This window comes from Choloepus didactylus, chromosome Y (genome assembly GCF_015220235.1).
Source record: "Choloepus didactylus isolate mChoDid1 chromosome Y, mChoDid1.pri, whole genome shotgun sequence".
Lineage (NCBI taxonomy): Eukaryota > Metazoa > Chordata > Mammalia > Pilosa > Megalonychidae > Choloepus > Choloepus didactylus.
Window position 1 is genome coordinate 21652764 of NC_051335.1, and position 18873 is coordinate 21671636.

Sequence of the window (18873 nt, forward strand, 5' to 3'; positions counted from 1 at the left end):
TAGATGTGTTTCTATTTTGTATTTGAAAAATATTGTGGTAAAATATATATAACATAAAATTTGCCATTTTAACCATTTTTAGGTGTACAATTCAGTGGCATAATGTTGTATAATCATCACTACCACCTATTTCCAGAATTTTTCATCACTTCAAACAGAAACTCTATACCCATTAAGGAACCACTCCCCATTTTTCCCCTCTCTCCAGCCCATGGTAACCTCTAATCTACTTTCTGTTTCTATGAATTCACCTATGCTGTAAGTGGGATCATATACTACCTGTCCTTTTGCATATGTTTTATTTTACTTGGAATAATGTTTTCAAGGTTCATCCACGTCGTAGCATGTGTCAGAACTTCATTCCTTATGGCTGAATAATATTCCACTGTATGGACAGACCACAATTTGTGTATCCACTCATCTGTTGATGGACACTGAGTTGTTGCCACCTTTTGGCTATTGTGAATAATGCTGCTATGAACATTTGTGTACAATATCTGTTTGAGCTGAGCATATTTTTAGTGCTGAACTTGCATAATCCAAGCATCAACCACTGCTATAATAAATAGCTTTACCTATTTTCCTTAGTTCCATGGAAGTTTCAAATTTTTGTCCAGCAACCAACAGCAAAATTGCAAGGTTAATTCCAGAATAGAGAGATAACTGCAGCTCAAACCCTTTGTGATACCTGTATTTACAGAACCGCCAGAGTTTTATTATATAATCTTACTCTATTCAAACAAGATAAAGAGTGTGTAAATAATGGTACAAACCAAACTTAATGAAACTTTTTACTACTCTAACTTAATATTTTCCAGCTTTCTCCCCACCCTTACAAACAGCTACATGCAGCTCTCAAATTACTTTTTTTAAAATGATATAATAGCAACACAGTAACTTAAACCAGGGAGTTTATAAATTTTTCTTCATAAGCTTTATATTTTCATTATAAAAGCCATGATCATCATATAAAGTAAGGAAACTATATTAAAGTATACAAAAGGAATTTGAAATAATTGTAATCCTATCCCCAAAAGACTACTGCAATTTGATGCCCAAATCTCAAGTACAGCTTACTACATGGAAATCACATCCATCACAGGCCATTTCTCTGCAGATCTCATTTATTTGCTTAAACAACAAAAGGGAGACATGTGTGTGTGTGTGTGTGTGTGTGTGTGTGTGTGTGTGTGTGTGTGTAGGGAGCACTATCGCCAGAATCCTGGATTGCACATGGCTTCATGAGCAGTTCCACTGACATAGTCAGATAAGGGGCAGGACCTATTACATTAGGATAAGGAACAAGATACAAAACTGGGAGCACCATATCATATGAAAATGTTAACACTGCATTTTGTTACTCTCTTGCGGTCGGGGTTACTGCTTCTAGGGGGAGTGGCGGCCGGTAGCCGAGCCCTCAGCTCTCGGGGCTGCTTAAAGGGTACCGGCGGCGGGGGCTCTTTCCCGGAGGCGAGGGCGAGGCGGAGGACGTGGCCGGGTCCTCGGCGAGAGGCGTGCAAGGTGTGGAGGGCGGCGATAAGGACAAGACACTCTTCATCCAGTAGGAGTATGCGCCAAAGAGGCTTTATTCAGGGGTGATCACAGGTTATATAGGCTGGTAAGAAGGGCAGGGCTGGAAAGGAGGTGAAGTAGCCTAAAATGGCAATATTGAAGGGAGAGGGGCTAGGATTGGTTCTGAGAGGACGCAGGAGCCGTTGCAGCGGGCGGGTGTTGTTCTGGCCAAGGTGCATGCGCGCTGGCGGTGGCAGGAGTGGCCTTGGCACCAGGGAGTGAGTGGGTAAGATAAGGAAGTGGGGAAAGGGCAGTTGGGAGAAAGGCGGTTTCCTCCGGCAAGCCTCCCCTGCCCGTGACATTTTGGGTGAGGAAAAGGGAGCTGCCTCGACCTCGCTCCCCAGGCTCGGGGGGGCTGCAGAGGGCACTCACGCCCGTACCTACTACCCTCCCCAGGGGGTGATCAGGTCCCCTGGCCCAGGCCTGGCAAGCCGAGGTACAAGCTCAGCTACCCGCAATTCCCCTTTCTTTTCTAATTAGAGGAAGAGGCTTTACCGGAGAGGCCCACTAAGGGTGAGGGAAGGGGGAGGTCAGGGAAGGGAAAAAGGGGTTGACGGTGGCTCGGTGAGGCTGGAGCTCAGTGTTGGTGTGGTGCCCGGGCACTCGACAATGGCTTTGCTGCAGCGGGCTGGGCGAAGGTGAGGGGTTTAAAGTTCAGGGGTTCAGAGAAGCTGGAACTCGAGGCGAGAGCGATGTTCAGGTGATTGAGAAGGGCTTCGCGGTCGGCGGGTTGACCGGTGGCGTTGAGGTCGCGAAGGGTTGGCTGTCATTTTGGAGTGGGGGGGCGTCAGAGGTGGTGAGTTGCTGATACTGGATTTGCACGAACGAGGAAAAAATGGCGTCCGTTTGTTTCCTTACAAGCTGGACAATTTTGCGGATGAGGCAGGGTCCTAAGATGAGAGCTAGAATAATTATTAATAGGGGGCCAAGAAAAGGAAGGATGTATGGGAGGATGGGAGTGAAAAAACTGGACCAATAACTGGTGGCTTCACGATCTCTTTTACGCTTTTCCAGTCCTTCTCGGACCCTTTTCAGGCTGTCCTCGACGAGACCTGTGGAATTGGCATATACACAGCACTCTTCTCCTAGGGCGGCGCAGAGGCCTCCTTCTTTGAGGAGGAGAAGGTCAAGACCTCGGCGGTTTTGGAGCACGACCTCAGAGAGGGAATTGACAGAATTTTTTAGATGGTAAATAGCGTTTTGTAAGTGACGAATGTCCTCGTCAACAGCCGCCCTGAGGTGAGTTAGGGCGGAGCCTTGACTGGCTAGTGCAGCGATTCCGGTGCCAGCGCCGGCAAGACCTAGGAGGGAGGCAATTGTGAGGGCGGTGATGGGCTCTCGCTTTTGCAGAAGGGCAGGAGCTGCAGTTTTTTCCAGACGGAGGAAGAAGTCTTCTTCGCTGTGGTATAAGACCCTAGGGATAAGGACAATTAGGAGGCAAGTTTCTTTATATTCACTGATGATATTCGTGCTGAGACAGGGGGTAAGTCCTGTAGAGGAGCAGAGTCATTGGGAGGAGTTATGAGGAATGAGAAATTTTGCCGAGCTGCTGGGAGATGAGTAGCTGGCACAGGCAGTGAGGTCGGGAGAGTTAATGGAGCGAGGGCGGACGCACTTTCCCGTATAGGAGACTGAATGAAAGGTCAGGGGGACGGCAGAGGTATTCCAATTGCATTCCAAGGGGCTGTCTTCTGTGCTTTCTGAAAAGGAGAGGTTGGAGGCAACGGGCTCGTACAGTGAGGAAGAGGTGGAGAGGCAGAGCCAGCAGGAGGAGGTAAAATTGGGGTTGGAGGAATTCACTGAGGCAAAGGCGGCTCGGATGAGGCTGAGGAGGGGAGAGGAATAACGAGAAGGGGGCAGAGGAAGCTGGGGTGGTGGGGTTGGCGATGCGTTGTTTGCAGCTGAGGTGCGGTTTCCGGATGCGCTGCTTGTAGTTGAGGTGCGGCTGGAAGGCTGTGGAAAAAGGGGGTTAATGACTTTATTGGGACCAATGGCAGAGGGGTTTTTTAGTACAGCCTCCTTTTTTATGAGAATAAGTGATCCTCGGTCGGCTCCTTTCTCATAGATTCTGAAGCCTCAAGTTTGACCGAGTAACCAGGAGGGATCAGTGGGGAGCTGCACTGTAAGATTAAGATGTGTGCAGGATTCCTTACTTTCTTGGCTGAGCCAGTTAACAGTAGGGAGTTTGCACCCTGTAGGGGCCCACTTTAAGGTAAGGTAATGATTAGGAACAGGAGGCTTCCAATTAGTGGCTAATGTTTCACACCCCCAGTATGCACAGTAGTACTTGTTGGGGGAATTACAGTACGATTTTCCAGGATTTGAGGATGGGCACATGTAATATTGGGCCTGGGGATCACTTACCTTTCGAGCGCAGGTTTCTTCGACTCTGGAGACAAAGGTGGCGAAAGGCTTACTCGGCTCCTGGAAGAGCTTGGTGAATTTATTAGGCCAACAGGTAGAGCAGTTGGCAAACGCGCGTAAGGCGATGCCTCTGAGGACAGTCCAGAAGGTGGCAGGGACATTAATATAAGCAGACGCACTTAGAAACGCTCCAGTGCCCAAATAGGCTTCGGGGGGATGATAGACTCCAATGGCTGCGTCTTGCTCACTTTGCTTAGCTGCTTCCGCCTGGAAGTGAGCACGCCAGTCAACAAACTGACCGGGGTTAAAAATTGAACGGGCAAGCGAGGCCCAGTCTTGGGGGAGGCAATAGTTCATGGCGAGATCCTGCAGTATTTGGGAAGCATATGGGCTACCTAACCCGTCCTCCTTGACGGCCCTGCGAAGCTGCTTGATAGCATCTAAGTCAATGGGATACCAGTCATGCGGCCTCTGTGGGGTGGGGGCAAGGTTAAGAGGAAAGCAGTGAAAGGCACGAGAGAAAGGAGGACGCGCTTGAAGAGGGCTTGGCGCGGGAGTGGGGGTAGGGGGAGCGTTGCCCCAAGGGTTGCCTTGAGGTGCAGAAGGCAGCCAGGGGTTGTTAGTCGGCAGGGTGGGAGGAGCGGCGGCAGCTGCCGGTAGCGGCTCCGAGGGGGAGCTCGCTGAAGGGGGAGGCGGGAGTGGGAGGCCCCAAGCGTCGCAAGATGGCGGCGCGGTGGGCGTGGCTAAGACACAAGATGGCGGACCAGCCCCGCCCTGTGAAAGGGCGGGGTCCAAGGCACAAGATGGTGGACTAGCTCCGCCCTGTGGAAGGGCGGGGTAAAGCGTACGCGGTTTCCGGCCCAGCTTAGGGCTGATGTCATCGCCGGAGCATTTCCTACCCTCGATGGAAGAAGAAGGAGGAAGTTCGCCATCTTGGCGTGGCGCAGTGTTATTTTGCTTTTTGGGAGTCACCTCGAGCACGTTGTTAATCTGCTCGACTAAGGACTCCGTGTCCGAGTCATGATTTGAATTAGTATCGCTATCTGAATCTGTTGGCTGGGTTGATAGGGCCTCTTTGGATTTAACGGGGCCTCGATCAGGGGGGAGGGAGCCTTGAAGGCAGGAGCGGATGGTTATTAAGGTGGGGAGCAAGCCGGGAGGGAAACGCTTGCTCTCATGTTCCATGGCGTTAGTGACTCGATCAATAAGGCGATCATAAGTAACAGGGTCCCAAAGATGGCAAGTGGTGAGCCATGGGTTAAAGGGCAGCAGGAGGTCCCAGTATATTTGCAGCTGCCGGACAGACACTTTACAGTGATGCGTGTCTAGGAGACCCGCTAGAGCACGAACTTGAGGTGCCTGACATGTAGATATACGATTACCCATAGCTGAGGGGAGAGGAGGGGGAGTTGTTCCCGAGCCGGGCCGGCCCGGCTGGCGGGGAGGAGGAGGAGGAGTTGTTTACCGAGCAGAGAGAATGAGATAAACTGTGGCCGCAAGGCCGAAGGAGACGGCGAGAGCAGAAAGCAGTGCCCTTTGGCAACGGGAGCAGTCAGGGGGGGGCGGTTGCAAAGAGGCACACGGTGCCAAATGAGGAAAGAAAGATACAAAGAACTACAGCAAAGTAATGGAGGGGAAGAGGGAGAGCGTTAGGAGGAACGGGGGTCATAGAAGTGCGCATACAAGAGGACGAAGAGAGCGTGGGGGAAGGGAGGAGTTCCTACTGGATGAAGAGAGCGTGGGGGAAGGGAGGAGCGGCTTCGGAGCAAGGAACCTCCCACGGCTCCGGAAGCGGCGAAGGAGAGGCGGCCCTTACCTTGCAGGCGAGGAAACGGGAAGCTGGAGAGGCGTCCGGGCGAGCGAGCGACCTGCCAAACTGTTGTGTGGAGACGTTCCTCACACGGGGCACCAGTTGCGGTCGGGGTTACTGCTTCTAGGGGGAGTGGCGGCCGGTAGCCGAGCCCTCAGCTCTCGGGGCTGCTTAAAGGGTACCGGCGGCGGGGGCTCTTTCCCGGAGGCGAGGGCGAGGCGGAGGACGTGGCCGGGTCCTCGGCGAGAGGCGTGCAAGGTGTGGAGGGCGGCGATAAGGACAAGACACTCTTCATCCAGTAGGAGTATGCGCCAAAGAGGCTTTATTCAGGGGTGATCACAGGTTATATAGGCTGGTAAGAAGGGCAGGGCTGGAAAGGAGGTGAAGTAGCCTAAAATTGCAATATTGAAGGGAGAGGGGCTAGGATTGGTTCTGAGAGGATGCAGGAGCCGTTGCAGCGGGCGGGGGTTGTTCTGGCCACGGTGCATGCGCGCTGGCGGTGGCAGGAGTGGCCTTGGCACCAGGGAGTGAGTGGGTAAGATAAGGAAGTGGGGAAAGGGCAGTTGGGAGAAAGGCGGTTTCCTCCGGCAAGCCTCCCCTGCCCGTGACATTTTGGGTGAGGAAAAGGGAGCTGCCTCGACCTCGCTCCCCAGGCTCGGGGGGGCTGCAGAGGGCACTCACGCCCGTACCTACTACCCTCCCCAGGGGGTGATCAGGTCCCCTGGCCCAGGCCTGGCAAGCCGAGGTACAAGCTCAGCTACCCGCACTCTCTTCTTTATTATTTTCTATTTATAAAATGTTTCCTACTCTTCCATGAGCAAATATGAATATTATGATCAGCAAAAAAAAAAAAAAAAAGAATTCATCAATGATGTAATGACACAAGAATGTCTTTAAGTGGCACAGTTCATACCAAGGACTTGCCAACTAGGAACCAGGAGTAATTTTATCACTCATGTGACAACAAAATAATTCAACAACAAAAAATATTAATTCTGGAAAGGAGAGGTTATCATTTAAATCAGTTAAAATCTGGTTTTATGAACTCTGGAGAATAATACAGGTATCTTCAGATGGACCAGAGGACACCAAGAAAGTCTTTCCAACCCCAGCCAACAAAATTTCAACCTTTTTTTTTCCTGCATGTTTTGGGGATGTAAAATTCCATATCCTACTAGATTTCATATATTTTTTTCATTTTCTTCTACTATGAAAAGTTACACTGCGAAGAGGGAAGAAGGGGTTATGTCTCCATGCCTCTTATCCATAGATGAAACAGGCTGAACTTGGGGGCAAACAGGAATTGAACCTGGAGTCAGGAATGCAGTCACAGCTTTTCTTTGACCAGCTCTGTGACCTGGGAGCAGCCACCTGCCTCCCCAGGCCACATGCTCCAGATCTGTACCTGAGGGCTTGGCTCAGGTAGTCCCCCAAGTCTCATCCAGAGCCAATATGCCCTGGCCAGAAGACTAAATTTCATTTCCTCCCGTACTCACTGTCAGTACCTTCTGAATTGGGTAGGAAAAGACTCCTACGACTTTCTTGAAGGAGCCCCAGGCAGCAGTTTCCTGATATGGGGTTGAATTCTCAGCCACGATGGCAAGAACACAGCTTCCTCTTTTGGTTCTACTAAACACTAACTTCCTTCCCTTTCCTTCCCTCCAACACCCCGAATGACTCCCCTCTACCATGCAGTGCCTTAGGTGTGATTGCAGATTAAGTAGGAATAGTAGGCTGCAAGGAATAAAACAAGCCCCTGCCCTCCAAGAACCTACATCATGGTCCCACACATACAGTACAAATACAAGCAAGAGAAGGCTAAGTATCCTAAAACCACCCAAATCCATGTCTAGAAGAACTCATAGAAGACATATAGGTCCAGCAGAGACTGTTTCCTAGAGAGTTGAGCTCTGCCATGAAGATGGATAGAATTACAATAGTTACCCTTTAGGGAAGGGAACCCCCAGATAGGAAATGGCAGGAGTGGAGATTGGGGAGTTCCTAAAGGAGCTTCAGTTGAGTTGGATGTATATGGCATAGAGGAAATAAGAGCTAGAGGTGCCTTGAATGGCAAACTAAGAATTTTAATTTTTATTTAATAAGTAACAGGGAGCCATGGTAGGCTTTGAGATTTAGGAAGAGTAAGCTGTAAATCTGTGAAGGATGGATGAAGGAACATCAAGCAGGGAGGCTACCTGGGCTACTACTAGGACATTCCTGATGAGAAAGTAAAAAAGAAATGGCACCAATTAAGGTTGGTGGTAATGGGAAAGGACTGGCACGGGTTGTAGGAAGACTCACAGAAGGGTTGGAGTTGGGAACAGATTGAATGGGGAGAGAAGTGAATGAAAAGAATCAAACCTTAATCAAAAGTTTAAGCCTAAAGGCTAAAGAATGGTAGTAAGAAAGCAAGACATTGGGAACCATAGCTTTGGAGGAGGACATGACTTTAGCCTTCAACATGTTGAGTCTTAAATGCCAGCATCATTTTGAGGTAGAGCAGGTTCGCAAGATGGGGGCAATGTGGGCCATAGCTGAGAGGAGACGCTGGGCTGGAGATCTCTATCCATGGGTCCCAAGGTGTGGGAGTAGCTGGGATTACAATTACCAGGGTAGATTGTGTGGATGGAGAGGAGGGCAGAGGCCAGAGTTTCTGACATGGGTGGAAGGAGAAGATACAGAGAGGTAGCAGTTAGAATCCGACAAGATTAGGACAGCAATGTCAAGAGCTCGCATGATTGAAGCATATGACACGGTCTATTGGTGTCACCTTCAAAATATACCCCAAATATGACTTCTCATCATTTTCTTCACTGCCACCCTGGTTCAAGTCACCAACTGGTCTCCCCTGAATTACTGCAATAGCCTCCTAATTGTACCCTGCTTCTGTGCTTGCCCCTGCAGTAGACTGTTTAGTGGCCACAAATTCCAACCATTCCAATGTTTACACCTTTGAGATGTGACTTTGCCACTCCTCCCATCCAGAGATAGAGTCTATTTCTCCACCCCCTTGAGTGTGGCCTGGTCTTGTGATTTTCTTTGACCAATGACAGGTGGCAGAAGGGACACTGCGTGAGTTCTGAGCCTAAGCCTCAGGAAGCCTTGCAGCTTCCACCTTTGCTCCCTTAGAATGCTGCCCACCATGTGAGGAAGCCAGCCCAGCTGGATGAAAGGCCATGGGGTGGGGGACCCTGGTGCACCATTAAAGCTAGTCCCAGCTGTTAGACACATGTGAGGCCATTTTGGCCCTTCCAGTCCCACTGACCTTCCAGCTGATGGCAACTCTAGGAGCAAACCCAGGTGAAGCCAGTAGAGGAACTTCCAGGCCAATCCACCAAATCCTGAGAAATAACAAGTCATTGCTGTCCTAAGCCCCTAAAAGTTCTGGGGTGGTTATGCAGCAAGAGGCAGCTGATACACCCCTGCAATTTCTTTTCTGCACAACAGTGAGAGTACACCTGTTAAAACACATGTCAGGTCTTGTCATTCCTCCACTCAGAACCCTCCAATGATGCTCCATCCCACTCAGGGCAAAAGCTGAAATCCTTCTGTCACTTACCAGGCCCAACATGATCTTCCTCCCTCCTACCTCCTGCCACTCTCCCCCGCTCACTCCTCACCATCTGTGAACACGTCCAGCCCGCCTCCTCCTTAGGCTCTTTGCTTTTGCTGCTCCCTCTACCTGGAATGCCCTCTCCACAGTTATCTGCAAGACTCACTTGCTGGCTCTCCTCCTTCACATCTTTATTTGCCCTCACTGACCACCTTGTTTAAAATTGTAGGCTGAGAACCTAAGATGGCAGCTAGGAGAGATAGGGCAAAAAACCACCTCCGTGAAAAATAATAGATAAAAGCCAGAAAGTGACCCAGAACACCAATTCCAGCGATGCACCAGCTGGACAAGGTCTGCTAAATCCACAGGGACCGTGCACTTGGTGAAACCAGGAGTCTGCATTCTGAAACGAGTAAGCCAGCTGAATATCCGGCAGCCACGCTGCAGTGTGGGAAAACCGTGGGTTGGCATTTGGAGGCAGACTAGTTCTTTTTTAAAAAAAACCAAAAGCGGCTGCAGATACGGCAGCGAGAACTGCACAGTGAAGCATGGCAGGAACAGGCTGTGTGAATGCCTCAGTATCTGGCATGGAAGATAGCCTTTCACACACCCGCTGCTAATTGTATCAGAGCGAGGAAGTCGGAGGTGAGCCATAAGGTGAAAAAAACCATGCCCCTTGCAGCCATCTTCCCAGCGGGCTGGGAATGCTCCCGCCCAGCGCCAGCACCACAGCCCAGAGCTGTGCCAAAAAACCAGTGTGACAGGAAGTGTTTCCAGCAACACATGCACACGCCACAATATTGGGTGTGGACAATGGCCTTTCGTGCACCCACAGCTAATTGTCCCAGAGCTGGGAAGGCAGAGCTGTACGAAAAAGGGGAAATTAACACACCCCACACAGCCATCCTTATAGCAGGCTGGGAACGCACCTACATGGCCCGGCGGCCCAGAACTTCCCTTGAGGGATGGCATGCACTTGTGACATAGCACAACCTTCCCTCAGCAGAGGCCCTAGAAGGGCACAGCTGGGAAGAGGAACCCACCTGGAAATCCCAGGGACCATACTCCAATACCAAGGACTTGTGGGTCAGCGGCAGAGACAATCTGTGGCAAGACTGAAATGAAGGTTTAGACTCTTGCAGCAGCCTTAAATCTCCAGGAACACCTGGGAGCTTGATTATTAAAGCTGCCCTGCCTCCCTAACTGCTCAGACACACGCCCCACATTCAGGGCAGACAACACCAACAATACACCCAAACCTGGTGCACCAATCGGAACCCACAAGAATCAGACCCCCACACACCACAAAGACAAAGTTGGGGAGAACTGACTTAAGGGGAATAGATGACTCGAGAACGCCATATGCTGGTTAGAGAAAGTGTACGCCACCAAGCTGTAGATCTGACAAATTAGAGACTGGTATTTTTTATATCCAGAAAGAACCCCATCAAGTAAAGCAAATGCCAAGAGGCCAAAAACAACAGAAAATTTTAAAGCATATGAAAAAACTAGACAATATGGATAACCTAAACCTAAACACCAAAATCAAAAGATCAGAGAAGACACAGTACTTGGAGTAATTAATCAAAGAACTAAAGACAAACAGTGAGACCATGGCACAGGATGTAAAGGACATGAAGAAGATCCTAGAAGAGCGTAAAGAAGAAATTGCAAGAGTAAATTAAAAAAATAGATGATCTTATGGAAATAAAAGGATTCTGGATACTCATGGTACAAGACTAGAGGAAGCTGAACAATGAATTAGCGACCTTGAGGACCACAGAATGGAAAATGAAAGAACAAAAGAACGAATGGGGAAAAAAATTGAAAGAATCAAAATGGACCTCAGGGATATGTTAGATAAAGCATCCAAATATAAGACTCATTGGTGTCCCAGAAGGGGAAGAGTAGGGTAAATGTCTAGAAAGAGTATTCAAAGAAATTGTTGGGGAAAACTTCCCAAACCTTCTACACAACATAAATACACAAAGCATAAATGCCCAGCAAACTCCAAATAGAATAAATCCAAATAAACCCACTCCAAGACATATTCTGATCAGACTGTCAAATACTGAAGAGAAGGAGCAAGTTCTGCAAGCAGCAAGAGAAAAGCAATTCACCACATACAAAGGAAACAACATAAGACTAAGTAGTGACCACTCAGTGGCCACTATGGAGACATATTTAAAATTCTGAGAGAGAAAAATTTCCAACCAAGAATACTTTATCCAGCAAAGCTCTCCTTCAAATTTGAGTGAGAGCTTAAATTCTTCACAGACAAACAAATGCTGAGAGATTTTGCTAATAAAAGACCTGCCCCACTTCAGATACTAAAGGGAGCACTACCAACAGAGAAACAAAGAAAGGAGAGAAAGATACAGAGAAAGGTTCAGTACTAAAGAGATTCAATATTGTTTCATTAAAGGACAACAAGAGAGAGAGGGAAAAAATATATCTGACAAACATAAACCAAAGGATAGAATGGCTGATTCAAGAAATGCCTTACAAAGAAGGCCACTACATACTAATAAAAGGGACAATTCAAAAAGAAGAAATAACAATTACATTAAATGTTATGCACCCAACCATGGTGCCACAAAATACATGAGACAAACACTGGCAAAACTAAAGGAAGCAATGGATGTTTGCACAATAATTGTGGCAGACTTCAACACATCACTCAATCCTGTAGATAGACCAACCAGACAGAAGACCAATAAGGAAAATGAAAACCTAGACAATCTGATAAATGAATTTGATTTAACAGACATATATAGAACATCACATCCCAAATCATCAGGATACACATTCTTCTCTAGTGATTATGAAACTTTCTCCAGAATAGACCATATGCTGGGACATAAAACAAGCCTCAATAAATTAAAAAAAAATGAAATTATTCAAATCACATTCTCTGACCACAACGGAATACAATTAGAAGTTAATAACCATCAGAGACTTAGAAAATTCACAAACACCTGAATGTTAAACAACACACTCCTAAAATAAATGGTTTATAATGTAGAATGTAGGGGAACTAGTGATAGAAAGCAATTAATGAAAGGGGAAAGATAACACAATAAGAACAGATAAGCTATCGTGGATAAATTTAGCGTTCTGGGAATGCCCAGGAATGACTACGGTTTGTTAATTTCTCATGGGTATGTAGGAACAAGTTCACAGAAATGTTGCTATATTAGGTTATTTTCTTGGGGTAGAGTAGGAACACTTTGGAAGTAAAGTAGTTATTTTAGGTTAGGTGTCTTTTTCTTACTCCCTTGTTAATGGTTTGCTTGAAATGGTTCTTTATTATATAACTTAAAAAAAATTTCTTTTGATATAGTTAATTAAAAAAAAACAAGGAAAAAAATATGCAGAGCCCCCTTGAAGAGCTGGTGGAGAATGCAGGGGTATTCGCCTACCCCACCTCCATGGTTGCTAACATGACCACAGACATAGGGGACTGGTGGTTTGATGGGTTGAGCCCTCTACCATAAGTTTTACCCTTGGGAAGACGGTTGCTGCAAAGGAGAGGCTAGGCCTCCCTGTATTTGTGCCTAAGAGCCTCCTCCCGAATGCCTCTTTGTTGCTCAGATGTGGCCCTCTCTCTCTGGCTAAGCCAACTTGAAAGGTGAAATCACTGCCCTCCCCCCTACGTGGGATCAGACACCCAGGGAAGTGAATCTCCCTGGCAACGTGGAATATGACTCCCAGGGAGGTATGTAGACCCGGCATCGTGGGACGGAGAACATCTTCTTGACCAAAAGGGGGATGTGAAAGGAAATGAAATAAGCTTCAGTGGCAGAGAGATTCCAAAACGAGCCGAGAGATCACTCTGGTGGGCACTCTTACGCACACTTTAGACAACCCTTTTTAGGTTCTAAAGAATTGGGGTAGCTGGTGGTGGATACCTGAAACTATCAAACTACAACCCAGAACCCATGAATCTCGAAGACAGATGTATAAAAATGTAGCTTATGAGGGGTGACAATGGGATTGGGAAAGCCATAAGGACCAAACTCCACTTTGTCTAGTTTATGGATGGATGAGTAGAAAAATAGGGGGAGGAAACAAACAGACAAAGGTACCCAGTGTCCTTTTTTCTTCAATTGCTCTTTTTCACCCTAATTATTATTCTTGTTATTTTTGTGTGTGTGCTAATGAAGGTGTCAGGGATTGATTTGGGTGATGAATGTACCACTATGTAATGGTACTGTAAACAACTGAATGCACGCTTTGTTTTGTATACTGCATGGTATGTGGCTATATCTCAATAAAAATGAATTAAAAAAATTGTAGGCCATTCTTCCCAGCCCTTCTCATCCTCCCCTCTCTGCTTTACTTTTCTCCACAGCCCTCACCACTGGCTTGCGTCCTGTATACTTTACTTTTTTGTTTGTTTGCCCGACTTCCTTTACCAGCAACACGAGGTTTGAGAGGGCAGGAATTCCTGTCTAATGTGTCTGTGTCCCCACTATCTAGGAAAGTTTCTGGAGCATGGTAGGCCTTCAATAAATATTTGTTGAAAGAATGAAGGAATTAATGATGAAGGATAAACAGCTCACTGGGAAGGTAGTGCCCTGATGGTGGTGGAACAAAGTTCTGGGAGAAGTAGCTGGCAAGAAACATGCTGAGCCTCCTCCTTTCCCTCCCAGACAAGTCAACCTGTTAGAAAAGGGTGCCATCAGAGGAAAACCCTGTTTCTAATGGTCTCCCCTTAGGAAAGGGGACCTGGAAAATTCCAAACCACATGTATTGCATTTTTTTTCTTCTACTTGCTGACAGATAGGCAGACACATACATGGAGGAAAAGACCTGGGTCCTTAGCCTCCACGATTCTGTCCTTTGCAAGCTGCACATGCTGTGGACCAGGGCTGAGGGGTTACTAGTCAATGGTGCTGTCTCGGCTGGCATCATCTTTACAGTCTGAGTCCAAGAAGATGTCCTTATAGATCCTTCTGCACAGGCAGAACATGTTGGGTGCTGGGTGGGCACAATTCTGCAGAACCTGGAGCATGACCTGAAGAGCCTTCTCCCGATCGCCCACACCGTTTCTCCTGAAAGGTACACGTGACAGGATCGTGAAAGTCTGACTCAAGGGATATGCATTCTGCCCAACAACTGGGTGTAATTACCACATGCTTTAGTGGGAACAACCGTCTAAATAGTATTTCCTTTTCATTTGCAAAGGTAACAACTACTCAAGATCCACACTAGGGAATCTACAAATACACTCAGTCCCTACTTTGACCCCTTCTCTTTAAATCAGACCTAGACTGTGGCTAAACGGAGACGCACATCAATTTATTTGGAAGGACAGAAAAAAATATGGGGGCCTCCCATAGCTAGATGGGGAGCAAGGAGTTCAGAAACTAAGCCTGAATTGGGAGGATCAAGTTTGTCAAAAGGCTCTTTTGGAAAAGTGGCCAGGCCCCCCTGATTCAGAATGACAAGATGAACTCAGAAGTGACTCCAGACATTTCCTTATCTGAAATGCCTTGCCATCCTCATATGGGAAAGTCTCCATGTCACTCCTGTTTTCCTCTCTCATGTTACATCTACTGAAACAGGAAATTTAGGAAGTTATTTCTGCTTCTACAAATTGCGTTCTTCTCTGCTATTATCTTATAGAGTTAAGCCTTTGTTTTACACACAGGAAACGGATTCCTTAGACAATGGTTAAAACAACTCTTGCCAATGAGCAAATCCCAAATTTATGGCTGTGAAATATTAAAAAATGTTTCTGTAAAACTCTAGGAACACATGTCCATCAGTAGCAGAGATAAGCTGGATAAACCACCATACTTTCACCCACTGAAATATTAAAACCTGTAAAAAGGAATGAGATGATTTCTATATGCTGCTTGGGAGTGATCTCCAGAATACACTGTTAAGAGAAAAAAAGGTGCTGAATAATGTGCCAAGAATGCTAACCTTTTATGTGAGAAAAGGGGGATTTGAATAAATACACACATTTGCTTTCATTTATTCAATCTGGAAGAATAAACCAAAAAGTAAGAAAAGTGGATAGCAACAGGTAGAGGGAGGAGATGTGCTAAAGGTGACAGAGAGACAAGTGACACATCTTGGGATCTGACTTTCTGAAACTACCTGAGTGCTTTACATAATTATAAAACAATGAATTAAGCAAAAAAGTATTTCCTAAAACCGCTGTTTTCCAATGAGCATATCGTCTGAATTTGTGACCGGGACAAAAATGAAACAAATGAACCTAGATATCTGGTTCATGTTGTAACCACAAAAGGGACACACTATTTCATGTGATTTTGAAATGCATCAATTTGGAATTTATATGTCATATCTTATTTTTTCCTCTCCTTTTACCTTTCCCAATAATCTTCATTTCTGCACTCTTCTCCAACTCTCTCTCTCCTGTCTTTTCCTATCAGCCTGTAGCACTCCCTTTAGTGTTTCTTGTAGTGCTGGTCTCTTATTCACAAACTCTCGCAGTGTCTGTTTGTCTGAAAATGTTTTAATCTCTCCCTCATTTTTGAAGGAAAGTTTTGCTGGATATAGAATTCTTGGTTGGCAGTTTTTCTCTTTCAGTATCTTAAATATGTCATGCCACTGTCTTCTTGCCTCCATGGTTTCTGCAGAGAAATCTGTACATAGTCTTATTGACCTTCCCTTGTATGTGATGGATTGCTTTTCTCTTGCTGCTTTCAGAATCCTCTCTTTGTCTTTGACATTGGACAATCTGACCAGTAAGTGTCTTGGAGTAGGTCTATTGGGATCTATTCTATTTGGGGTACATTGTACTTCTTGAATCTCTAATTTTCTGTCTTTTATAAGAGTTGGGAAATTTTCAGTGAATATGTCTTCTATTACTCTTTCTGCCCCTTTTCCCCTCTCTTCTCCTTCTGGGATACCCGTAACATGTATACTTGTGTGTTTCATGTTGTCACTCAGCTCCCTAAGACCCTGCTCATATTTTTCCATTTTTTCACCATCTGTTCTTTTGTGTGTATGAATTCGAATGACCTGTCTTCCAGCTCACTGATCCTTTCTTCTGCATGTTCAAATCTACTGTTGTGTCCCTCCATTGTGTTTTTCATCTCCTCCATTGTGGCCTTCATTCCCATGAGTTCTGCCATTTGTTTTTTAAGTTTATGAATTCTTCTTTATGGTCAGCCAGTGTCTTCTTTATATCCTTCAGCTCTTTTGCTGTATCTTCCTTCATTTCATCAAATTTATTTAGCATTAGTTGCCTCCACTCCTGTGTCTCAGCTGAGCTATTAGTTTGTTCCTTTGGTTGGTCCATGTTTTCGTGTTTCCTGGTATGGCTTGTTATCTTAAGTTGTCTAGGCATCTGATTCTCTTGATTAGTTTATTTTGGAGCTTGTTTTCTGTCTTTTATCTAGTGGTTTTCTTGTTGGTTGGCTTTGTTCTCTGGCCTCTGTTATTCAGTTCAACTTATTCTAGACCTCTAACTTAGGTTCTATTTAGTTGATCAGAATTTTTCCCCTCTTGTTTTTTCTGTTTCTTGCTCTGTCTCTATGTAACCTTTTTGTGAGTGGGTCTCCTCAGATATGGTCGACCCTAGTCAGATTTTCCCAGTCTAGTGAGGCCCAAGTCTCATTGGGAGGGTATGGAGTTTTCCTGAGAATGAGACCCTCCTATGAGGCCTTTAGAATTGGTGCTTTTCCTCTCCTGTCCAGCAGGTGGCGCTGGCCAGCCCACAGCTCCCCCACCAGTGTAAGGAGGTATGTAGACTTTAGTTCTCCTGGTGACTCTGATCCTGTCGGGGGCGTGGCTGACTGAAGCCGGAATCTGAATTCCAGCCCCTGGGGTCTGAATTCCCAGAAGGAGGACTACCAGTTGAGCTGGACCTCCCTCCACTCTCCCAATCCTCAGAACTCCAGTTGTCTCTCAGGGGCACTATTCCCTTCTCCCCTCTCCTCTTTGGGGCCTCTCCAGGTAGATTCCTTGGTCAGCCTGAGTTGCCAATCAAAGACGGGGGTGGAGGCCTTCAGTAGTGAATATGGAATTCAAAGACACTGTGAGTACTCTGTCTCCCCCAAGCCCAGCCTAGTCCCTCAACCTGGGCTTTCCGATAGAAAATAACCACATATATTACTTTTATATTTAAAAAAAAAAAGTAGAAAAGAAATCAAGAAAAAGAAAAGGGGGGGGGAAGAGTCTCTTTTAAAAGTCTTTCCCCAGCCTGGAAGTTTTGTCAGTGTCAGAATAGAGCATTTAAAGACATGCTTTGGGATACTGTCTGATAATTACTCTCCACGGCTTCAGTTCCACCCCTGCCGGGGGCTATTGAAATGCAAAAAGATAAGGGATCAGTGAGAAGCCAGAAGGGACAAAATGTAGGGGGAAAAAAATTGGCTTTTTTGGAGTCTGGGATTGGGTACCGGCTTTTACGTGCCCCCACTTCTTGGAGCCCAGCCCTTCTTTAGCACCCCAGCTCCCAAAGTTAGTTAATTAATTTGTTAATTAATTCTGCAGTTGAGGCTGGGTTGAGCCCCCCTTCTTGCCCTCAGCAGATTGTTGTTTTTTGTACCCCCCCCCCCCTTTCAGGGAGCCGGCAGCAAGACAGTCTGTGAGGTCTGGGTGGGGAGGGGCGCCAGACCCCCGGTCCGGGGAACTTACAATGTTCGCTGCAATCTCAGCTTTTCCTCCAATTCCAAACTTGTGTCCAATGTGTGACTGGTTACTGGAGACCCCGAAAACACTGTTTCATATAGTTCTTGGGTAATTGCCAGTTGGATCTCCGGAAGAAAGGGAGCTGAAATGCATCAATTTGGCTCTATTTCCCTAGGAATAATGACAAACCCATGTTGCATCCTGTTGAACCAACAGTAGGACTCCTCCCAAAAGAAGAAATGGGGAGACACCCAGCGGGACCCCTCCAAACCACCCCCCAACGGGGCCTGTTGATTTTTCAGTAGAAGAGAAAAGAGATGTAAATACAAAATCAAAGAAATACAAATCCTGCAGTCCTAAATGTGAATTGAAATATCAACATAAACTCATTAAGTGGTTTTCCTTAAATATACACGCATATTTCCTAGCTCTGTCCACTGAAAATGTCTAAAAAAATGACCAACCCAGTGGCACTGAGAACCTCAAAGCCTGACTGGGATCTCTAAATTCATCTTTCACTAAAAGTCACCAAGGTTCCTTGGAGAAACAGCTGCCTCTAGAAATGCCTAAAATGATCCTGGAACATCTTATCATATGAAGAAGCAAAGAAGCTACTAAGTTTGTATCAAAAAGACTCAGGAGCCACTTGAATCCATTTTGGGTCAAAGAGGGGATAATTTGAGCACTGAGAAGAAAAATAACTACAAAGGATTGAAATATCAAATGTTAAAATGATGAGTTCATAATGAATGATTTGATAAAACTCACTGGTCAGTTCTGAAGGATTCTAAGGAACCAACGCATTGCATTTAAAACTAATAAAGGCAAAAATCAAGCATTTATCCTCCTTTTCCTATACAGACTGTACATCAGGGTAATCAAGTCATTGATGAGGGGAAATTTCTCTTTATAAAGTATTTGTACTAATAAGTTGGGAAATGACAGAATTCAAATACCA

The 18873-nt window shown here is 46.2% G+C and overlaps 1 protein-coding gene across 1 annotated transcript in view; it reads right to left on the reverse strand.

The window, feature by feature from the left end:
- LOC119524183 (mitogen-activated protein kinase kinase kinase 15-like) overlaps nucleotides 1–18873 on the reverse strand; it is a 162154-nt gene that overhangs the window by 56629 nt on the left and 86652 nt on the right. Inside the window, 2 exon segments of the mRNA XM_037822819.1 lie at nucleotides 576–688; nucleotides 14186–14356. Coding sequence (XP_037678747.1) covers nucleotides 576–688; nucleotides 14186–14356 — 284 coding nt within the window.